The sequence below is a fragment of the Callospermophilus lateralis genome, chromosome 18 (genome assembly GCF_048772815.1).
Source record: "Callospermophilus lateralis isolate mCalLat2 chromosome 18, mCalLat2.hap1, whole genome shotgun sequence".
NCBI lineage: Eukaryota > Metazoa > Chordata > Mammalia > Rodentia > Sciuridae > Callospermophilus > Callospermophilus lateralis.
This window is the reverse complement of record NC_135322.1, coordinates 16,701,895-16,723,608: the sequence shown is the minus strand read 5'-3', so window position 1 is coordinate 16,723,608 and position 21,714 is coordinate 16,701,895. Positions and strand designations below refer to the sequence as shown.

The following is a 21,714-nucleotide window of genomic DNA, read 5'->3' as shown; positions in this document are numbered from 1 at the left end:
ACAGCCCCAGCGTCACAAAGCTCCCTCCCTATTCCTTCCCACAAAGAGGCGCAATCAATCGTGCGCGCGGGCGCACACAGTCGCTTCCCACAGTTATCGCACATCTACAGGTACAGCGTTACCTACGGCCACACATTAACAAGCATACCAAAGGGACTTAAAGCACGCCCACATAATACTTCTCACATCCGCACAAAGGGTGTTACAGCCACGCTGGGGAAAAATAAATAAATAAAAATCACACCACTTCACAACAGCTCATCTCGCATTCACCCAACAGGCTTTAAGGCTCGTTCTAAATCCCCGCCCGGGCTGTAAACTCCATCTTTGGCCTCCCCAGGAACGCGTCGGCTTGCAACTGCAGAGAACGGTTCAGACACTAAGGCTCGTGCGAGGAGGGGCAGGGGCCAAGGGCCCAGCGCCCTCTGGGAAATGTAGTTCGGAGCCGCGCCGCGAAAGACGTGAGGGCGCCAGGCTCGAGCGGTCCAAGGAGTTGCTACATCACCGAACTGCGCCTGGAAGACCCCAGGAGCCCCTTCTTAACGTTGGGCCACCCTGTCAGAGCTGCGATTATTGTTGGGACACCACTGCCCTCTCCCGGAGGTAAACGCAGATAGAATTAGCTAAGTCCTGAGACTCGGTCTGCTTACACCCCGCCATCGGGGAGACAGTCTCACAAGCTCTGGCAGAAAGAGTTCGCGGAAAGGCTACTCGAACCACCGAAACTAATGGGAAATGTAGTCCACGGTTAAAAAAAAAAAGCAGACGACCCGCCAAAATCGGTTGGTCTGGCGGGTTCAGAGCCCGGCGTGGCGGAGCCCAGGTGCCCTCTGGGAACGCCAACCCGCCTCAGGAGTGCGCAGGCGCAGAACTTCTGGCTCGCCATCGTCGTCTTTGTCTGCTGGTGAGTTTGGTCTCGGCCTTGTAGGACGGGGGTTTCTAAGGCCTGAATCCGGCCAGGGAGGCTGTAGGGGAGGGTTCGCAGCGCCTGCGAAGGGCCTGGGGAGGCTGAAGTGACAGATGTCGCCTCCTGTGACTTGCTGAGTTCAGAGCTTTTGCGAATGGGGGCAGGGGTGCTGGAGGAATCTGGGATGTATTTGAGGGTGGGTGACCAAGGGTGTGAGGGTTAGTTTGGGGTTGCAGAGTTGCAAATAGTTCCAAGTTCGTGAGGATGAAAAGTAACCGCTAATCCTCCCTATTCTCGTTTCTAAAACAATAAAGGTGCGCTTTTCTAGAAAATAAGAAAGGGAAAGGGCTAAGGAACTAAGTTGGTAATTTTAAAAATGTCATATAAAAACAGACCCATTGTGGAGTAGAAGATGAAATCAACATTACCTTTTTAAAAAAGAAAAAAATATTTCAGAATAATGTGCTATTGGGTGTTTAGATTCCTAGGAAGAATTTTTTAATACTTTGGAGAAACTTTGGTAGACCTGCTTTGAGAAGTCTTGAATTAAGGAATAGCTTTAAAAGGTAGCTTGCACGGCACAGAATTGGAAAGCTAGTTGTCCTGCCTTTAGTGAAGAAAGGTCAAGGAACCTATTTAAGACTCCCTAGTTTGTCACAAAGGGCAGAGAAGTCTTGAGTCCTAACCAGTGAAACAAATTTTCTTCTACCCACAGTCTCAATTAAATGAAAAAGTACCAGGGTACAAAAACTCTTATAGAAACAATAGTTTTGAAATATTAAAAAAACTAGTAAAAGCTATAAAGAAGGCAGGTCTTATTTCTCCTTGTCCATCTGTTATTGGTGTTCCTACATTTTTGGCCTTGGTCATCTTTTTCACCTCAAAGTGAAAGGAATTTCAGAGTCTTTACATCCAAAATATTTTACTGATATCTGCCTCTTACAATCTGCCTCCATTCATTCTCCCCCTTTTGTATTCTCTGTTTCAGCACTCATAGCACTGTCAAGCCAGGTTTTAAGGTTCCCACCATCTGAGTAGGAGAAAAGCCTCTGAGTAAGTTTGACCTTTTTCCCTGTCATAACCCATTAAAAACTGAAAATCAAGTTTTCTTCATAACACATACTAGATAAATGTATTTGCTGAATCAGTGAATGGGCATATAATTATGGGACACTTACTACATTTAATTTCTCCTAGGGTAAACTAACCTAATAAAACTTAGGCCTCTAAAATTTTTAAGAGCTCTGAGCTATGAATACTATCAGAATAATTTCCTTAATATTTTGTCCATATTGCTCAAGGTTGGTGACTTCACATTTATAAGAGAAATGTTGTTAATGGTACCCAAAAATTTGATTTCAATCAAGAGCAAGGCCATGGGTGATACCTGCTTAATAAAACTTGTTGAGAGGGCTGTAGCTCAGTGGTAGAGTGTTTGCCTAGCATATGTGGGGCACTGGGTTTGATCCTCAGCACCACATAATAAATAAATAAAGAAAGGTATTGTGTCCATTTATAACTGAAAATATGTATATTTTTTAAAAACCTGTTGAGGTTGTGATTCTGAAGGACTATGATTACTCAGACTCATAGTTTCTGAAAATGTTATCTTCTGTTTTCCATATCTGAAATATGTAGAGCCTTGTTTTATATTATACAACTAGGGATTGAACCAGGGGTGCTTATCACTGAGCTACATATCCAGACTTTTTTACTTTTTATTTTGAAATAATGTCTAAGTTGCTGAAGGTCTCACCGAGTTGCTAATCCTGACTTTGAATCCTCCTAAATCGCTGGGATTACAGATGTGTACTACCATACCCCCAGCCCTTTTTATTTTTTGAGACAGGGACTCCCTAAATTGCCCATACTGGCCTTTAACTTGTTATCTTCCAGGTTCGTCCTCCCAAGTAGCTGGATTGCAGGCATGTGCCATCACACCCAGCATATGTGGAACTTTTTAAAATGGAATAATGGGTTTAGCCTGAGATGGAAATTATAAGTACTCTTAATATATATACGTGCCCAAGCCTTATCATAATGTGTTAGTCAGCTTTCGTTGCTGTGACTAAAATATTTGACAAGAATAACTTAGAGGAGGAGAAGTTTTATTTTAGTTCATGGTTTCAAAGGTTCAGTTCATGGTGGCCTTATTCTAATGATCTGAGCCCACGGTGAGTTAGAACATCATGGGGGAAGGGCATGGTAGAGGAAATCCTGCTCTGCCCTTGGCATCTAGGAAACAGAGCATGAGGAGCTGTGAGTGAAAAATATAATCCCTAAGGACAGTCTACCAGTGACCTATCTCTTCCAGCCACATCCCACATGCCTACAGTTAACAACCCAGTATAGCAATCCTTTCAAGTTATTAATCCATTGAGTGGATTAATTCACTGATTAGGCTACAGCTCTCATAATCTAATCATTTTACCTCTGAACATTTCTGCATTGTCTATCACAAGGGCTTATTGGGGGGATTGGTCACTTCATAGCCAAACCGTAATAACCTTGTTATCTATTGCAGGCCAGATATTTCATGAATCTCCAGGAGCTGCATTCTCTTTATCTTTGAAAACCTTTGAGGATTTTAAGAACTCAGCCTGAATTCTAGCATGCTGCTTTGACTCCCAACCATAATTGCAGATTCTGTGTCACTTTGTCTCTTTACAAGTTTAAAGTCACCAGTTAAAACAAAAAGATCAATGGATGATCAAGAAGAAATATAAAGAGTTCTCTAGGTGAGTGAGAACCTGGCAGTTATGAATCGGATAAAGGCTCATTATAGTTATTCAGGGAGGGTTTCTAGATTCTTTGCTTTCTTTTGCTCAGATTCTAGAAGATTTGTTTCCTCTCTAACCTCTAATTTAGAGACTAGTCTCTCAATTATAGCCTTAATTTTATGATTTTTTGTTGTTGTTGTTGTTACCAGGGATTGAATTCAGGGGCACTCAACCACTGAGCCACATCCCCAGCCTCATTTTGTATTTTTATTTAGAGACAGGGTCTCATTGAGTTGCTTAGTGTGCCTCAAGTCTGGCTTTGAACTCGCAATCCTCCTGTCTCAGCCTCCCCAGCCACTGGGATTACAAGCGTGCACCACCACCCACGGCCAATTTTCTTGAGTTTTATAGCCTCTGTCATACTTGTTCTCCTTTCACTGACACTCTCCATTTTTTACTTTTCTTTGGTTACTTAGACTCATTTCCTTAAGCATTCAGTTCTTCAAAAACTAGTGTGTAGGGCTGGTTTGTGGTCAGTGGTAGAGCACTTGCCTAACACATGTGAGGCACTGGGTTCGATCCTCAGTACCATATAAAAAAATAAAGTTACAGGCTGGGATTGTGGCTCAGCGGTAGAGCACTCGCCTAGCACATGCGAGGCTCTGGGTTCAATCCTCAGCACCACATAAAAATAAATAAAATAGAGATGTCCAACTATAACTAAAAAATATTTAAAAAATAATAAATAATAAATATTAATAAAATATTGTGTCCATCTACAACTAAAAATATTTTTAATAAAAACTAGTGTGTAGATACTTTTCTTTAAAATTTAACTGCTGTCTTTTTGCCCTCCTTTCACTGTTCAATGCCTCAGAATTGAATTTTATCCCATTAGTTTCATTTCCTTTTGTCTTCCTACTTGGAGTCATTATAGTTTAACATTTTCTTGCTGCTTGACTTTTAATAATATTACAACTTTGGAACTTATTACTAATCCTACTAGATCATTTTTCTGCTACTTTTAAGAAGAAATAATATAATTCTTAAAATTTAATACATACACTTGATAGGAAGTTCAGAGTGTGTCTCCTTATTTCTAGCCCCTCGATTCTCTGTAAGTATAGAAGAAGGCTTCTAGGTAGAGCAGTGAGTGACCTGATTTATTGTGATAATATTACTATGACTGCTCTGTTGAGAATTGTGAAGACATAAAAGCAAAAGTAGCAAGACCAATGAGGAACGTAGTAAATGATCTAGACAAGATATAATGTGGCTTAGGCCTTGGTGGTCCCAATAAGGAGGTGAGACATGGCCAGATTTGGGGCATATTTTGAAGATACAGCCAAAAAGAAATGATAGTATAATGAGTGTGTAATCTGAGAAAAAGAGAAGTATGCCTGAGAAACTGGGAGATTAGGTTGCTATTTAAAGATAGAAGAATTCAGGAGGAATTGGTTTGGGGAAGTAAACTAAATACCTAGTAGAAATCTAAATAGAGATGTTGAGAAGGCAGTTAAATATGTGAATCAGCTGTTCAAGAGAGGCACAGATCACTAATTAACATTTGTTAGGCATCTCTGAGACATGGTGGGTAAAGCAGTGAGAGGACTAATAAGTGTACTAATTATGTAAAGCTAAGTGACTACAATGAACCTTAACTATACTAGTTTAAGGAATGCAGGAGTTGATTTCTTGTCATATAACAGTCATGTGGAGAATTGTACAGATTTGTATGGTAACTTTGGTCTTTGAGGTTCTTTAAGGATTAGGGGTCCTTCTAGGTTGCCTAGTGAATAGTTGTGATTAGAGCTGTTTTAACAATGCCATTTGTTTGTTTTTGTTTATTATTGTTTTGGGGTTTTTTTTTTTGGTACAGAGGATTGAACCCAGGGGCACTTAACCACTGAGCCATATCCCGATCCCTTTTTATATTTTATTTAGAGACAGGGTCTCACAGAGTTGCTTAGGGCCTCTCTAAGTTGCTGAGGCTGACTTTGAATTTACAGTCCTCCTGCCTCATCCTCCCAAGCTGCTGGGATTACAGGCGTGCACAACCGTGCCTGGCAACAGTGACAGTTGGAAAAAAGAGGACACACTGAGAACAGGGAGATAGCACACTTTCTGTAAAGAGCCAGACAATAAGTGTTTTAGACTTTGTAAGCCATGGGTTTACTGTTAAACTACCCAGCTCAGGCATTGTAGCACTGAAGTAGTCATAGACAATAAGAAAATAAATGAATTTGGGTATGTTCTAGTAAAACTCTTTATAAAATAGGTAGTGTGGTTTCTTCCCCAACCCATTTTAATAGGTCATCATTTACACAGGATACATTGAAGAGTTTCTTTTCCTTTAGAGCATTTTAATTGATATTTTGAAAATATTTTTTAAACCAGAAGAAAAATACTGTTGAAAGGACCATTTTACCTGGTACTCAGATAATGTTAACTACTTCAGCCTTGTAACTTATAGTGTGAAAAATTCAGTTCTAATGTGTGTATGAAGGATGTTGATTGTAATGCCTATAACAATATGAGGGGCTTTAATTACAAAGGATAAGTAATCTTTTATTTTCTCATTAGGAATATAGTACATTAAGCCCTGATCTGTTGTATATCATTTTTTCCCATATTAAGTAATTAGATATTTGGGAGGCTGAGGTAGGAGGATGATTGTAAGTTCTAAGCCAGCTATGAGATCCTGTCTCAAAATAAAAATGGCTGGGGATGTAGCTCAGTGATAGAGCACATGTGGGTTAATTCCCAGCACAGCCCCCCCCCCCCCCGCAAAAAAAAAAAGTAACTTGGGAAATTTAAAATCAATAATAATATTATTAATATCTATTAAAACTTTAGTGAAGGAGTTGGTTGTGGCTCATAGGTAGAGCACTTGCCTAGCATGCATGAGGTACTGGGTTCAATCCTCAGCACCACGAAAAAATAAAATAAAGGTATTGTGTCCATCCACAACTAAATAATAAAAGTTGCTGGTGGGACTGTAAATTGGTGCAGCCAATTTGGAAAGCATAATGGAGATTCCTTGGAAAGCTGGGAATGGAACCACCATTTGACCCAGCTATTCCCCTTCTCGGACTATACCCAAAAGACCTAAAAAGAGCATACTACAGGGACACAGCCACATCAATGTTTATAGCAGCACAATTCACAATAGCTAGAATGTGGAACCGACCTAGATGCCCTTCAGTAGAGGAATGGATTTTAAAAAATGTGGCATTTATACACAATGGAATATTACTCAGTACTGAAAAATAACAAGATCATGGCATTTGCAGGCAAATGGATGGCATTAGAGCAGATTATGCTAAGTGAAGTTAGCCAATCCCTAAAAAACAAATGCTGAATGTCTTCTCTGATATAAGGGAGGTGACTCAAAATGGGATAGGGAGGAAGAACATGAGAAGAAGACTACCACTAAATAGGGAAGAGAGGTGGGAGGGAAAAAGAGGGAGAAGGGGAGTTGCACAGAAGATGGAAGGAGAACCTCATTGTTATACAGAATACATATGTGATGTTGTAATGAGAAAAATAAAAAAGCGTGTCACATTAGATTGGATAGAGAGAAAGGATGGGAGAGGAGGGGAGGAGTCAGGAGGATAGGAAGAGCAGCAGAATAGAATAGACAATATGATTGATTTATGTACATTCCATGTATGTATTATATGTCAAAATACATTCTGCTGTCATGTATGACTAAAAAAAAATAAAAATAAATCATATGGTTAAATAAATAAATAAATAAATTGTGTAAAAAATAAAATAAAAGTTAAAAAAAAACTTTACTGAAATTCACATGTTAAGTCATCTCTGCCTTAGGGTTAATGAAATATAATTGTCTCTGTTCTGTTCTTTTTCTTTTTGTTTACATTTTTCAGTTTTAGAGGTTATTTTTACTAGGTTTTTGCCTTTATTTTTTTTCTCTTTAATTCTTTTATTCCTTTTTAAATTTTTCCCGAAGAATCAACTCATGAATTTTTTAAATTTCTTTTTGTTAATTTTCTTTTTTGTTGTTGTTATTTCTTCTTTAAATATTGGAAAGATTTATTCTAAAGGTTCTTCTCTAAGCATTTGTTCAAATATGTTCCATAGTTTCTACTGTGCTTTGTTTTCATGAGTAATATTTGTCATTATTTTGAAGTTTATTAAAATATCCTTTTTTAGCCAAAGAGTTTGTTAAATTCTTTTTTTCTTTTTCTTTTAAATTTATATATAGTGCTAAGAATTGAACCTAGTGCCTCCTACTTGATAGATAAGTGCTCTAGCACTGAGCTACAACCACAGCCCAAACTTACTTTTATTTGAGATAGGGTCTCTGTACATTGCTGAGGTTCCAGTTAAGTCGTTGAGGCTGGTTTTTTAATTTAACGTCCTCTTGCAATCCTCCTGCTTGACTCAGCCTCCCAGATCACTGGGATTATAGGCATGAACCATTGGACTTGGCTTATTTTTTTTATTATATTATTTTTTTATATGTTCTTATAAATTTGTTTTCATAAATTGAGAGAAATTGTTTTCTCCATTATTAATGTGCTTTTGTATCTTCTTTATTTTATCTTCATTGTATATATTATTTTCAGCATCTCTAATACATATTGTTTTAGTTACATGTCTTACGTAGAGAGAGGATAGGTGGATTTTGCTATATGAGGAATTGCTAAACACAGGCATGTAAATCATGTTAAATACAGATTGTTTGGACCCCAACCTCAGATTGTCTGACAGAAGAGATGTGGGATAGGGCCTGAGAATACTCTACATAGCTTATCATAGTCCTTTTTTATAGTCATATTTGCTCTAATTGCATTTATTGGCATGAACAATATGGCTGGTGTTGGTTCTTTTTGTTGTTATAATGCTGAGGATCAAACTCAGGGCCTCATGTATGCTAGGCAAGTACTCTACCATGGAGCATCATCCCCAGCCCAGTTCTTTTATAAATTGTGTTTTATATTCTGTCCCATATTTATCTATAGAATCTTTTGACTCTGCTTGTTTTGCGCATGTTTTTTCTTCTGGAAAATCTGGAAAGCTTTCTGGGTTACCTACCTTTATTTTCATAAATTTTTTTTAGACTTTTAAAAAATTTTTTAATTGTAGTTGGACACAATACCTTTATTTGTTTATTTTTATGTGGTGCTGAGGATTGAACCCAGGGCCTCGCCCATGCTAGGCGAGCGCTCTACTGCTGAGCCTCAACCCCAGCCCCACATTTTTTTTAGTCTTGATCCTTGATTTGTGGATTGAACTCAGGGCCTCAGAACCTCATCACACTAGGCAAGCACTCTATACCGGGCCACATTCCAGTCTCTAATCTTTGATTTATTTAAACAATAGCTATTTACACTCCACTGGAGGTAATGGGGATATTAGTATATTTTCAATCTTTTCTCTACCACAGTTGATGATTATAATTATTGTTTTAGTTTTAAGTAATATCATTTGCACCTTTTTCATGGGTTTGACATGAGCCTCATAGGTGGACAGGAGCTTCTTTGTACCTTTACTTTTGGTTCATCTAATAAGGTTCTATTCTTCATTTAACCTTGAGCTGCTTCTTTTTTATTTATTTACTTACTTACTTACTTAGTGGTACTAGAATTAGACCTAGGAGTATTCAACCGCTGAGCTACATTCCCAGCTATTTTTAGTTTTTGAGAGTCTCACTGAATTGCCCAGACTGTCCTCATAATCCTATTGTATCAGCCCCCCAAGTAACTAGCATTACTGTACCCCACTTTGAGCTTCGTTTTTATTAAGACATTCCTATTGCTTCTAGCCCAAACTCTCCAGTTTCTGCTTCCCATCACATATCATAGCTTCTGAGCAACTTGGATCGTAATTGTATAATAACATATTCATATTGTCATTTTGATGTCTGCCACATACATGAGACTCAGAGAAAAGGCAGCATTTTATCCTTCCTGTCTGCAGTCTTGAGCATAAACTAGGTTATCATTAAATCATTCATGATTATTGTAGAGCACTAATGTAGAAGGATTTGCCTTTTCAACTTGAAATATAATTTACATAAAATAAGTCACCACCTTAAATATTTGATAAATTTTGCTAATTGTGTATAAATATACAACCAATGCTAAAATCAAGATATAGAACAGTTTTCCAAAGTGGCTATGCCATTTTTCATTATGACCAGCAATGTGAGAGTGTTATGGTTGCTTTGCACTCTCACTTGGGTTGGCAGTCCTTTTAATTTTTTTTAATTGAGTGTGTATGTGCATTTTTTATTTATTTTTTATTCTAATTAATTGTACATGATGTAGAATGCATTTTGACATTTTGTACACAGGTGGAGTACAACTTCTCATTCCTCAGGCTGTACATGGTTCAGAGTCACTCCAGTAGTGTAATCACACATATAGAGAGAGTAATAATGTCTGTCTCATTCTACCATCCTTCCCATCCCCACAGTCCCACCCCTCCCCTCACTTCCCTCACCACCGTCACCACAAACCAAAGTTCCTTCATTGTTTCTCTTCTGTTAGATTGATTCCCAAGTTTAGTTTGTTGTTGTTGTTTTGAGGCTCTTATGATGGGGTGGTTTTCCTAATTTCTCTTTCAGTAGATTCATCGCTTATATATAGAAATGCATTTGATTTATGGGTATTAATTTTTATATCCTGCTACTTTACTGAATTCATTTATTCTAGAAGTTTTCTAGTAGAGGTTTTTGGTCTTCTAAATATAGAATCATGTCATCTGCAAATAGTGATAGTTTGAATTCTTTTCCTATAAGTGTCCCTTTAATTTCATTTGTCTGTCTGATTGCTCTAGCTAGAGTTTCAAGGACTGTGTTGAATAGAAGTGGTGAAAAAGGACATCCCTGTCTTGCCAGTTTTTAGAGAGAATGCTTTCAACTTTTCTCCATTTAGAATGATGTTGGCCTCGGGCTTAGCGTAGATAGCTTTTACAATATTGACATATGTTCCTACTATTCCTAGTTTCTCTGGTATTTTGAACATGCAGAGGTGTTGTATTTTGTCAAATGCTTTCTTTGCATCTATTGAGATAATCATGTGATTCTTGTCTTTAAGTCTATTGATATGATATATTATGTTTATTGATTTCCATATGTTGAACTAACCTTGCATCCCTAGGATGAATCCCACTTGATCATAGTACACTATCTTTTTAATGTTTTTGTATGCAATTTGCCAGATTTTTTTTTTTTTTTTTTTTTTTTTTTTTTTTGGTACCAGGGATTGAAATCAGGGCACTCAATCACTGAGCCACATCCCCATCCCTATTTTGTATTTTATTTAAAGACAGTGTCTCACTGAGTTTCTTAGCACCTTGCTTTTGCTGAGACTGGCTTTGAAATTGCAATCTTCCTGCCTCAGCCTCCCGAGCCACTGGGATTACAGGTATGTGTCACCACATGGGCCTTTATTAAGAATTTTTGGGGGCTGGGGATGTGACTCAAGTGGTAGCATGCTCTCCTAGCATGCATGAGGCACTGGGTTCCATTCTCAGCACCACATAAAAATAAAATAAAGATATTGTGTCCACCTAAAACTAAAAAATAAAAAAAAAAAATGGGGCTGGGATTGTGGCTCAGCCGTAGAACGCTCGCCTAGCACTGGCAGAACCTGGGTTTGATCCTCAGCACCACATAAAAAATAAAGGCATGGGGCTGGGGATGTGGCTGAAGCGGTAGCGCGCTCGCCTGGCATATGTGCGGCCTGGGTTCGATCCTCAGCACCACGTACAAAGATGTTGTGTCCGCCAAATACTAAAAAAAAAATAAATAAATATTAAAATTCTCTCTCTCTCCCTCTTTCTCACTCTCTCTCACTCTTTCTTTAAAAAAAAAATAAAAAAAAAATAAAGGCATTGTGTTGTGACCATCTACACCTAAAACATAAATTTTTTTTAAAAGAATTTTGGGGTCTATGTTCTTCAGGGATATTGGTCTGAAGTTTTCTTCATGTGTCTTTGGTTTTGGTGTCAGGGTAATACTAGCTTCATAGAATGAGTTTGGAAGGGTTCCTTCCTTTTCTGTTTTTAATTTGAGAAGTATCAGTATTTATTCTCCTCTGAAGGTCGTGTAGAACTTGGCTGAGAATCCATCTGGTCCCAGGCTTTTCTTGATTGGGAGGCTTTTCATGGTGTCTTCTGTCTCCATGTTTGAAATTGATCTGTTTAAATTGTGTATGTCCTCCTGATTCAGTTTGGGCAAATCATATGCCTCTAGAAATTTTGTCCGTGTATTTGAGATTTTCTATTTTACTATGTAAATTTTCAAAGTAGTTTCTAATTATCTTCTGTATTTCAGTAGTGTCTGTCATGATTTTTCCTTTTTCATCACGAATTTTAGCAATTTGAGTTTTCTCTCTCCTTTTCCTTAGGGTGGCTAAGCATTTATCAATTTTATTAATTTTTTTAACAAAATCAGCTTTTTGTTTTGTGTTAATTTTTTCAATTGTTTCTTTTATTTCAATTTCATTGATTTCAGCCCTGATTTTGATTATTTCCTTGCCTTCTACTTTTGGAATTGGTTTGTTCTTCTTTTTCTAAGGCTTTAAGATGAAATGTCAGGTTGTTTATTTGTTGACTTTTTCTTCTTTTTTTAAATCTCCTCCCTGATGTCTTCTGTTATCCATGCGTCATTCAGTAGCTATTGTTTGGTCTCCAGGTGTTGAAGTAGCTTCTATTTTGTATTTTATCATTGATTTCTAATTTTATTCCATTATGGTCTGATAGAATACAGGGTAGAATCTCTGTTTTTTTATATTTGCTAATACTTGCTTTGTGGAATAACATGGTTTATTTTAGAGAAGGATCCATTCACTGCTAAGAAAAAAATATATTCACTTGTTGATGAAAGAAGTATTCTATATATGCTGGTTAAGTCTAAATTATTGGTTGTATTATTGAGTTCTATTGTGTCTTTGTTCATTTTTTGTTTGGAAGATCTATCCAGTGGTGAAAGAGGTGTGTTAAAGTCACCCGTTATTATTGTGTTTTGGTATATTTTCTTAAAATTGGAGGAGGGTTTGTTTGATATATGTGATTGCTGCATTGTTTGGGGGATTGATATTTCTTATTATTGTGTCTTGTTGATGTATGATTCCCTAAACAGTATGAATTGACCTTCTTTATCCCTTCTGACTAACTTTGGTTTGAAGTCTGCATTATCTGATATGCACATGGAAACTCCTGCTTGTTTACATGATCCATGTGAGTGATTGAGTTATGTGTTTTTTCCCATCCTTTTCCTAAGCAATGAGTCTGTTGAAGGCAGCATATTGTCAGGTCTTCTCTATTTTTTTTTTTTTAAATCCAATATGCCAGTCTATGTCTTTTAACTAATGAGTTTAGGCCATTAACATTCAGGTTTATTATTGAAATATGGTTTGTATTCCCGGTCATTTTGGTTTATTTTTTATTTTTTAACTTGGTTTCTTCTTTGATTGGCTTTTCCTTTAGTGTAGTTCTTCCCTTTGCTGATGTTCCTCATTGTTTTTCATTTCCTCCTCATGGAATATTTGGCTGAGAATGTTCTGCAGTGCAGGCTTTCTGTTTGTAAATTCTTTTAAATGTTGTTTATCGCTTTGCTCCCCTTCCTCCATGCAGCCAGCCAGGGTTGGTTTGTGTATTTTTCAAGATTAAAGTTTTCCCAGCTTATGGCTTGCCCTTTCATTTTCTTCACTGTTTTTGAGGAGCATTAGTTTTGTTGTTGTTTTGTAATGTTCTTCCATCTTTTTCTTTTATTTGTTCTAATTAGTTATACATGACAGTAGAGTGCATTTTGATTCATACTACATAAATGGAGTGTAAGTTTTTTTGAGAGAGAGAGAATTTTTAATATTTATTTATTCTTTTTAGTTTTTGGTGGACACAACATGTTTAGTTTTACTTTTTTTTTTTTTTTTTTTTTAATGTGGTGCTGAAGATCAAACCCAGTGTCCTGCGCATGCCAAGCAAGCACGCTGCCGCTTGAGCCACATCCCCAGCCTGGAGACTTCTTATTCCTCTGGTTGTACATGATGTAGAGTTGTACAGGTCGTGTAATCATATATGCATTAGGGTAATAATGTCCAATTCATTCTACTATCATTCCTACCCCCATACCTCTGTCCCTCCCTTCATTCAGCTCTGAATTAGACCAAAATACCTCTGTTCTTCCCTGCCCCCATTGTGAATTAGCATCTGCATATCAGAGAAAACATTTAGCCTTTGTTTCTTGGGATTGGCTTATATCGCTTAGTATAATATTCTCCAGTTCCATCCGTTTACCAGCAAATGCTATAATTTCATTCTTCAAGGCTGAATAATATTCTATTCTGTATATATACCTCAGGTTTTGGGGGGGTGATATTTATTTTTTAGTTGTAGTTGGACACATTGCCTTTATTTTGTTTATTTTTATGTAGTGCTGAGGATTGAACCCAGGTCTTTACACAGGTTAGGTGAGTACTCTACTACTGAACCACAACCCCAGCCCTATACTTCGGTTTCTTTATCCATTCATCTGTTAAAAGGCACCATAGGTTGGTTCCATAGTTTAGCTATTGTGAATTGAGCTGCTATAAACATTGATGTGGCTGCCTCACTATAGTATGCTGATTTTAAGTCCTTTGGGTATAAACCTAGGAGTGGGTCAAATGGTGGTTCCATTCCAAGTTTTCTTAGGAATCTCTATATTGCTTTCCATAGTGGTTGCCCCAATTTGCAATCCCACCACCAATATATGAGTGTATCTTTTTCCCCATGTCCTTGCCAACATTTATTGTTGCTTGTAATTCAGGAGCATTAGTTTTGAACTTTTGATGAAATCTATCATTTTTTTTTCTTTTACTTTAATAGTTGTAGTGTTTTCGATCCATGATTTGTTTTAAATGAATTTTCACTTATGATATGTGAATGGGTTGAGGCCATTTTTTTCTCCAAATTATGAAAATTAAAGCATTAATATGAGTGACAGTGCATTTACCAGACTCAGTTCTTAAAATGGTTTATGAGAGAATAAGGATAGAATTCTGACAAAGATCAGGATGATGTTGAAGGATGAAAAACAAATGTTTTGGGAGAGAGCAAGAAAAAGGCTCTTTACAGAAGAGTTGGGTATCCGTATATCAGGCCTGCTGAAAGCAAACAAATGAAAACAGAAATTGATGCTAATGACAGTTTTTACACAGAAATGATAATATTGATAATTAAAACACTATAATAACCAAGTTTAAATGCAAAGATAGTTTTTTGGGTGTATTTCTTTGGTGAGGGTAGATCATTAATTATATGTATACTTTGTTGATAGCACATGTGAGCCTCAAATTGCAACTAGATAAAAAAAGCACAGTCTCTAGTTATACAGTTATAGATGGGTTCAATTTCAAGGTCTTCAAGTCCAACTCTGTAGGTATAATGAGTAGGAGCTTTAAAGTCAACTGGGATTACAGTGCCCAGCCAAGGTAGATTCCTTTTAAATGGAATGTTCTTTGTACTTAGTGGGCCTGTTCAATACATAGATTCAATCTGTAATTCTGACAGATTTTCTTGTATTCTTTGAAAATTTTCTGCATTCATTTAAATTTTTTTTTAATTATAGATGGACACAATACCTTTATTTTACTTTATTTATATGCAGTGCTGAGAATTGAACCCAGTGCCTCATACATGCTAGGCAAGCGCTCTACCACTGAGCCACAATCCAAGCCCCCTGCATTCATTTTTGTTCAAATTTCCTTTCTACTCTTAATAGTTGTTGGACCATCCAATCATTACTCTCTTTATTCCTTTCATTACAGAGCTGGGCCTTCCATGAAATTGAGGCAGTGTAATGGCCCCTCTTTAAACCTTGATTTTTGCAAGTATGCCAGAAAGATTTCAGACATATCACTCAGTGTAACAGGCATGTGTTCTTTAGAAGGGATAGGAAAGGGAGCTGGGTGTGGTGGTGCACACCTGTAATCACAGCAACTCAGAAGGCTAAGGCAGAAGGATTGTTAGTTTGAGGCCAGCCTCAGCAAAGAGGCCCTAAGCAATTTAGTGAAACTCTATCTCAAAATAAAAAGTAAAAAAAAAAAAAAAAAAAAGGCTGTGTATACAGCTCAGTTGTAAAGTGCCTCTGGGTTCAATCCCAAGTATTTTCTCCCTCCTCTCACAATAAAAAGGCTCCCCAGAGCATCAGCATCACATAAAAATAAATTAAAAAATAAAATTATAAAAAAAATTTATTGTTTTTTAGACATTGATGGACTTTTATTTTATTCATTTATTTATATGTGATGCTGAGAATCAAACCCAGGGCCTCACACGTGCTAGGCAAGTGCTCTACCACTGAGCCACAAACCCAATCCCTCTAGGGTTTTTTTTTTTTGTTTTTTTTTTTTTTTTTTTTTTTTATTACTCCAGATAGTGTCTGTAAGTATTTTCATGGATGATTCTTTTTTAATTATTTTGTTGGGGTTTCATTAGTTGTAGTTGGACTTAATACCTTTATTTTTTTTTATTTACTTATTTTTGAATATTCTTTTAGTTGTTTTTTTTTTAAGAGAGAGGAGAGAGGTTTTTTTTGTTTTTTTTTTTTTTAAGAGAGAGGAGAGAGAGAGAGAATTTTTTTAATATTTATTTTTTAGTTTTCGGCGGACACAACATCTTTGTTTGTATGTGGTGCTGAGGATCGAACCCGAGCCGCACGCATGCCAGGTGAACGTGCTACCGCTTGAGCCACATCCCCAGCCCTTTTTTAGTTATTGATAGACCTTTATTTTATTTACTTACTTTTATATGGTATTGAGAATCGAACCCAGTGTCATCTCACACATGCTAGGCAAGCACTCTACAGCTGAGCCACAACTTCAGCCCCTATTTTATTTATTTTTTATGTGTTGCTGAGGGTCGAACCCAGTGCCTCATGCATGCTAGGCAAACACTCTACTGCTGAGCCATAACCCCAACTTTGGATTATCCTTTTTTCAGAAAAGAATCCATTCATCTGTAGATACCTGGCAACCACCAATGTTGTGGGAATCCAGCCTATTCTATATGTAAACATTTACTCGTCCCCTTGAGTTGTAGTTCTCCATTTTCTTTCCTTCTAGAATTCCCCAATACTTTGTTCACTTGGGGGTCTCAACCTTTTAGTTTTTGTATTTGCTTACCTTCACCTTTTTTTTTTTTTAAATTTTAGTGGAATTTCATTAAGATGTAGAAATAAATGCCTTATTTATATTCTCTCTGTTCATTTTATGTTTTACTCTTATCCTACATTCTTCCAATCTTCTATTTGCCCTTCATTGTAATAATTGCCTAGTTTTTACATTTTCTCTTATTTTACTGTTCATGGTGTGTGTAGGGTTACATTTAAAAGAAAAGATGTATATACCTATGAATGTTATATGTGTTTGAACTTTTATACTGATGACTACTCTGGAATAGTCTATTTTAAAAGCACTTTTCTAAAATTATATTAATGATTGTGGGAAAATTCACTATGCTTTCACTTTGAAAAGCAATTTACCTAGTTAGTGATGTTGTTGATAATGATAAGCTAATTTATCAGATGTTTACTACATGCCAGGCACAGGCACTTGTTAACTGTTTTTCCATGATGATTTTTTTTTTTTTTTTTTTTAGAATAAACCTGAGAAGTTTATAAACAAATAAAGATACAACGTGAAAGACTTGAGAGTGAAGTCTCATTGTTCTCTGTGAAAAATATAGACTGAGGAAACAAAATAGTATTTCCTTGGAGCACAGCATTGATTCTTCAAGACTACACTTCTGTGTATGGGACTCAGTTTAAGAATTTGAAACATAATTTATGCTTAAATATGCAAGAAGCAGTATAAGAAAGAACCATTGACTTAGGGTTGTGGCTCAGTTGTAGAGTGCTTGCCTGGCATGCATGAGGCACTGGGTTCAATCCTCAGCAACACATAAAAATAAAATAAAAATATTGTATCCTCCTAAAACTAAAAAAAAGAAAGAAAGAAAGAACCATTAATACAAAAAGAATGCTATATCTCATTCCTTTTTATAATCATCTCAGGATATATCAGTGTGAGAAAAATCTCCCATCATTAGCTCAAATTTGTTAGATACCTGAGAATACTGAAAAGAAATCACACAAGTTTAGTGAAACGTGGAAAAGCTTTCATCCTTACTGCATTTCAGTAGCTACAAGGAAAAAGGGAAACCTAGGAGAATTGTCCTGTGTATGACAGGAATGTTGGAAAGTCTTCAGCCTGATTCAGATCTACTTCAGCATGATGAAATTCATACTGATCAGAAACCTTATGAGTGTAAAAAAAACTTTAGCCTGAAAGAAAACTTGATAGAGCAAAGGAACATGCATACTGGAGAAAAATCACATGAATGTACTGAATGTGGTAAAGTGTTCTCTCGGGTCTCATCACTTACTCTACATTTGAAAAGTCATTCAGGAAAGAAATCCTATAAGTGTAATAAGTGTGGAAAAGCCTTTGGCCAAAAGAGAAACTTCCTTTCTCATCAGAAACATCATACTGGAGAGAAATCTTATGAAAGTGGGAAAACTTCTATTAAGATGCCAATCCTCATTAAACACCAGAGAAATCATTCAGGAAACAAACCATATGCATGTAAGGATTGTGGCAAAGCTTTTAATGGAAAATCATATCTCAGTGAGCATGAGAAAATTCATACTGGAGAAAAACCTTTTGAATGTAATCAATGTGGAAGGGCCTTCAGCCAGAAGCAGTACCTTATTAAACATCAGAACATCCATAGTGGAAAGAAACCCTTTAAATGTAATGAGTGTGGGAAAGCCTTTAGCCAGAAGGAAAACCTCATTATCCATCAGAGAATACATACTGGAGAGAAACCTTATGAATGTAAAGGGTGTGGGAAAGCTTTCATTCAGAAGTCAAGCCTCATTAGACACCAGAGAAGTCATACCGGAGAGAAACCATACAGTTGTAAGGAATGTGGAAAAGCCTTCAGTGGCAAATCAAATCTCACAGAGCACGAGAAAATTCATATTGGAGAGAAACCCTATAAATGTAATGAATGTGGAACAATCTTCAGGCAGAAGCAATACCTCATTAAACATCACAATATTCATACGGGAGAGAAACCCTATGAATGTAATAAATGTGGAAAAGCCTTTTCTCGAATCACATCACTTATTGTACATGTGAGAATCCATACAGGTGATAAACCATATGAATGTAAAATATGTGGGAAAGCCTTCTGTCAAAGCTCATCTCTTACTGTACATATGAGAAGCCACACAGGTGAGAAACCCTATGGTTGCAATGAATGTGGGAAAGCCTTTTCTCAGTTCTCAACTCTTGCTCTACACATGCGAATCCATACTGGTGAAAAACCTTATCAATGTAGCGAATGTGGGAAATCTTTCAGCCAGAAGTCACATCACATTAGACACCAGAGAATTCATACTCATTAAAGCTCTGTGAAGGCCTTGGATACAGAAAAAACTTAATCAGAATTTATACTTAATAATATCAAAAAACTCATTTTACATTAAAGTGACACAAAATGTGGGAAATCCTGCAGCAACTCAAAATACAAAGATGTTTAATAAGAAGTAGCAGGGCAAAAAGCTTCCACAATAAATATTATTGTACTTTTATGAGCATTCTTGTTGAGTTAGAATCCAGTTACGGAGACCAACTAGCTTGTTTCTGGGAGTCCTATGAGATACATTAAGACAACTATATGAGAGAAAAGGACTTGAAATTGAGAGACAATTATTTTTTTGATATGTGCTTTGCTATATGTGTACTTTGTAAAACTAATCATCAAAGTATTTGGTGTTGATGCAGTTGTAGAAAATTGAGGTTGGGGCAGAGTACTGAATCCATTAAGCCTGAATTTGTGGGTAATTGGTCATTCATAAAGGTGGCATCCCAAATTTAGGGATTATTTTTAAAATGATCTCAGGGTAATTGATTTCTTCATTTGGAAAAATAAGCGACCTCTGTCATTATTCATTAAAATATTTATTTATTATGAAATCCAAAACTATTGAATGCTGGAATGCAAAAAGCAAAACAATAATATAAATTTTATACAAGAGTGTTTTTAAAACCTTAGGGTAGGAAAGAATTTCTAAATTATATTCCAGAAGACTCAACAATTCTACTTTTAAATATATATACATATACCCAAAACACTAACACATGTACACAGGGAGTATAATGTGTCTGTTCATTGCAGCATGAAAAATGGTAGCCAGAAATCGGAAACAGATGTCTGTTGCTTGTGAAATAGATATATAAAATGTGATAGTCATAGAGTAGAATACTCTCTAGCAGTCAAGTACAAATTAAATTTGTATGTATATTAACAGTGAAAGATATGAAAAATCATACAGAATGAAGAAAACTGAAGTGATGAATATATTGTAGAGATACCCTTGTGAATCTAAATAAAATCAACACTAACCAACCCCTGTACCTTAAGCGTTAGTTATAGATAAATGCTTTTTTGTGAAACTTTTTTTTTCCTGTACCAGGAATTGATCCAAGGGGCATTTAACTACTGAGTCACATCCCCAGCCCTTTTCTGTATTTTGAGATATGGTCTTGCTAAGTTGCTTAGGGCTTCACTAAAGTGCTGAGGCTGATTTTGAATCCTCCTGGCTAAGCTTTCTACGCTGCTGGGATTATAGGCATGAGTCACCATCATATCCAGGTTTGTGTAAACAAACTATTAAAGAGTGAATTGGAGCTAGAGAGATCAGTGATAGAGTACTTGCCTATTATGTACAATAGCCTGGGTTAGATCCCCAAGAGCACAGAAATAAAATATTTTTTTTAAAGAGAGAATTTTTTAATATTTTTCAGTTTTCAGCGGACACAACATCTTTGTATGTGGTGTTGAGGATTGAACCCTGCGTCCCACGCATGCCAGGAGAGCGTGCTACCGCTTGAGCCACATCCCCAGCCCCTTTTAATTTTTTTTAGTTTTAGGGGGACACAGTATCTTTATTTTTACGTGGTGCTGAGAATTGAACCCAGTGCCTCACGCATGCCAGTTGAGTGCGCTACCGCTTGAGCCACATCTCCAGCCCCAGAAATAAATAAGGGGCTGGGGCTTACCTCCGTAGCAAAGTACTCTCCTACCATGTGTGAGGCACTGGGTTCTATCCCTAGCACCACATAAAAATAAAGTATACTGTCCATCTACAACCACAAAAAAAATTCTTTAAAAATGAATCAGAAGGATATATAAACAGCCCCCCAAAATGGTTGCCCCTAGCAGAAAGGAAAATGGAAAGGAAATGTGACCAGCATAATAAAGAACAATTTAGTTGTGTATCAAAATAATCTATATCCCATTAAAAAGAAAGATTCTAAGTAAATGTAACAAAATGTTCTTTTTTTACAAAATGTTCTTTTTTTAGGGGTGGCTACGGGGGATTGAACTCCAGGGCACTCAACCACTGAGCCATATCCCCAGCCTTATTTTATATTTTATTTGAAGACAGGCTCTCACTGAGTTGCTGACCCTGGCTTTGAACTCAAAATTCTGCCTCAGCAAGCCTAGCTGCTAAGATTTCAGGCGTGTACCACCTCACCTGACTAATGTTAGTTAATTCTGAGTTGTGGTAATGTATGTATTCATTCTATTGTTTCTACTATTAAGCAGGAAGGTGGTACCAGGTGTGGTAGTGCATGCCTGTAATCTCAGGAACTTAGGAAGCTGAGGCAGGAGTATCACAATTTTGAGGCCAGGCTCAGTAATTTAGGCCCTAAGCAATTTAGTAAGACCCTGTCTCAAAATTAAAAAGTCAAAAAGGACTGGGGATGTTGCTCAGTGGTTAAGTGCCTCTGGTTCAATTCTTGGTACAAAAAAAAATGGAAGGGTGAAGAAGCTGTACATGAAGTACATATGATGGAATTCTCCCTTATTTCTGGGAGATACATTCTAAAACCCCCAGTCAATGCCTGAAACTCTGAATGATGCTTAACATCTATACGTGTTAGGATTTTCCTATACATAGCTAACATAAAAGTTTAATTTTTAAATTTAAGTGCCATAAGAGATTAACAATGATCTACTGTAGAGCATAGCAATCTCAGTGTATGATTTTTTTTT

At 36.8% G+C, this 21,714-nt stretch overlaps 1 protein-coding gene across 1 annotated transcript; it reads left to right on the top strand.

Annotated features, from left to right (window-relative positions):
- The first annotated feature begins 485 nt into the window (after positions 1-485).
- LOC143383312 (uncharacterized) lies at positions 486-19,628 on the top strand. The gene is made up of 4 exons (XM_076837721.2): positions 486-904; positions 1,896-1,960; positions 3,432-3,645; positions 17,245-19,628. Exon 4 carries the CDS (start codon positions 17,828-17,830, stop codon positions 19,055-19,057), a length of 1,230 nt encoding a protein of 409 aa, XP_076693836.1. The 5' UTR covers positions 486-904; positions 1,896-1,960; positions 3,432-3,645; positions 17,245-17,827; the 3' UTR covers positions 19,058-19,628.
- Positions 19,629-21,714: the final 2,086 nt, after the last annotated feature.

Excerpts from the sequence above, each read along its gene's own strand:
- LOC143383312 (XM_076837721.2), top strand. The coding sequence starts at position 17,828 with ATGACAGGAATGTTGGAAAGTCTTCAGCCTGATTCAGATCTACTTCAG.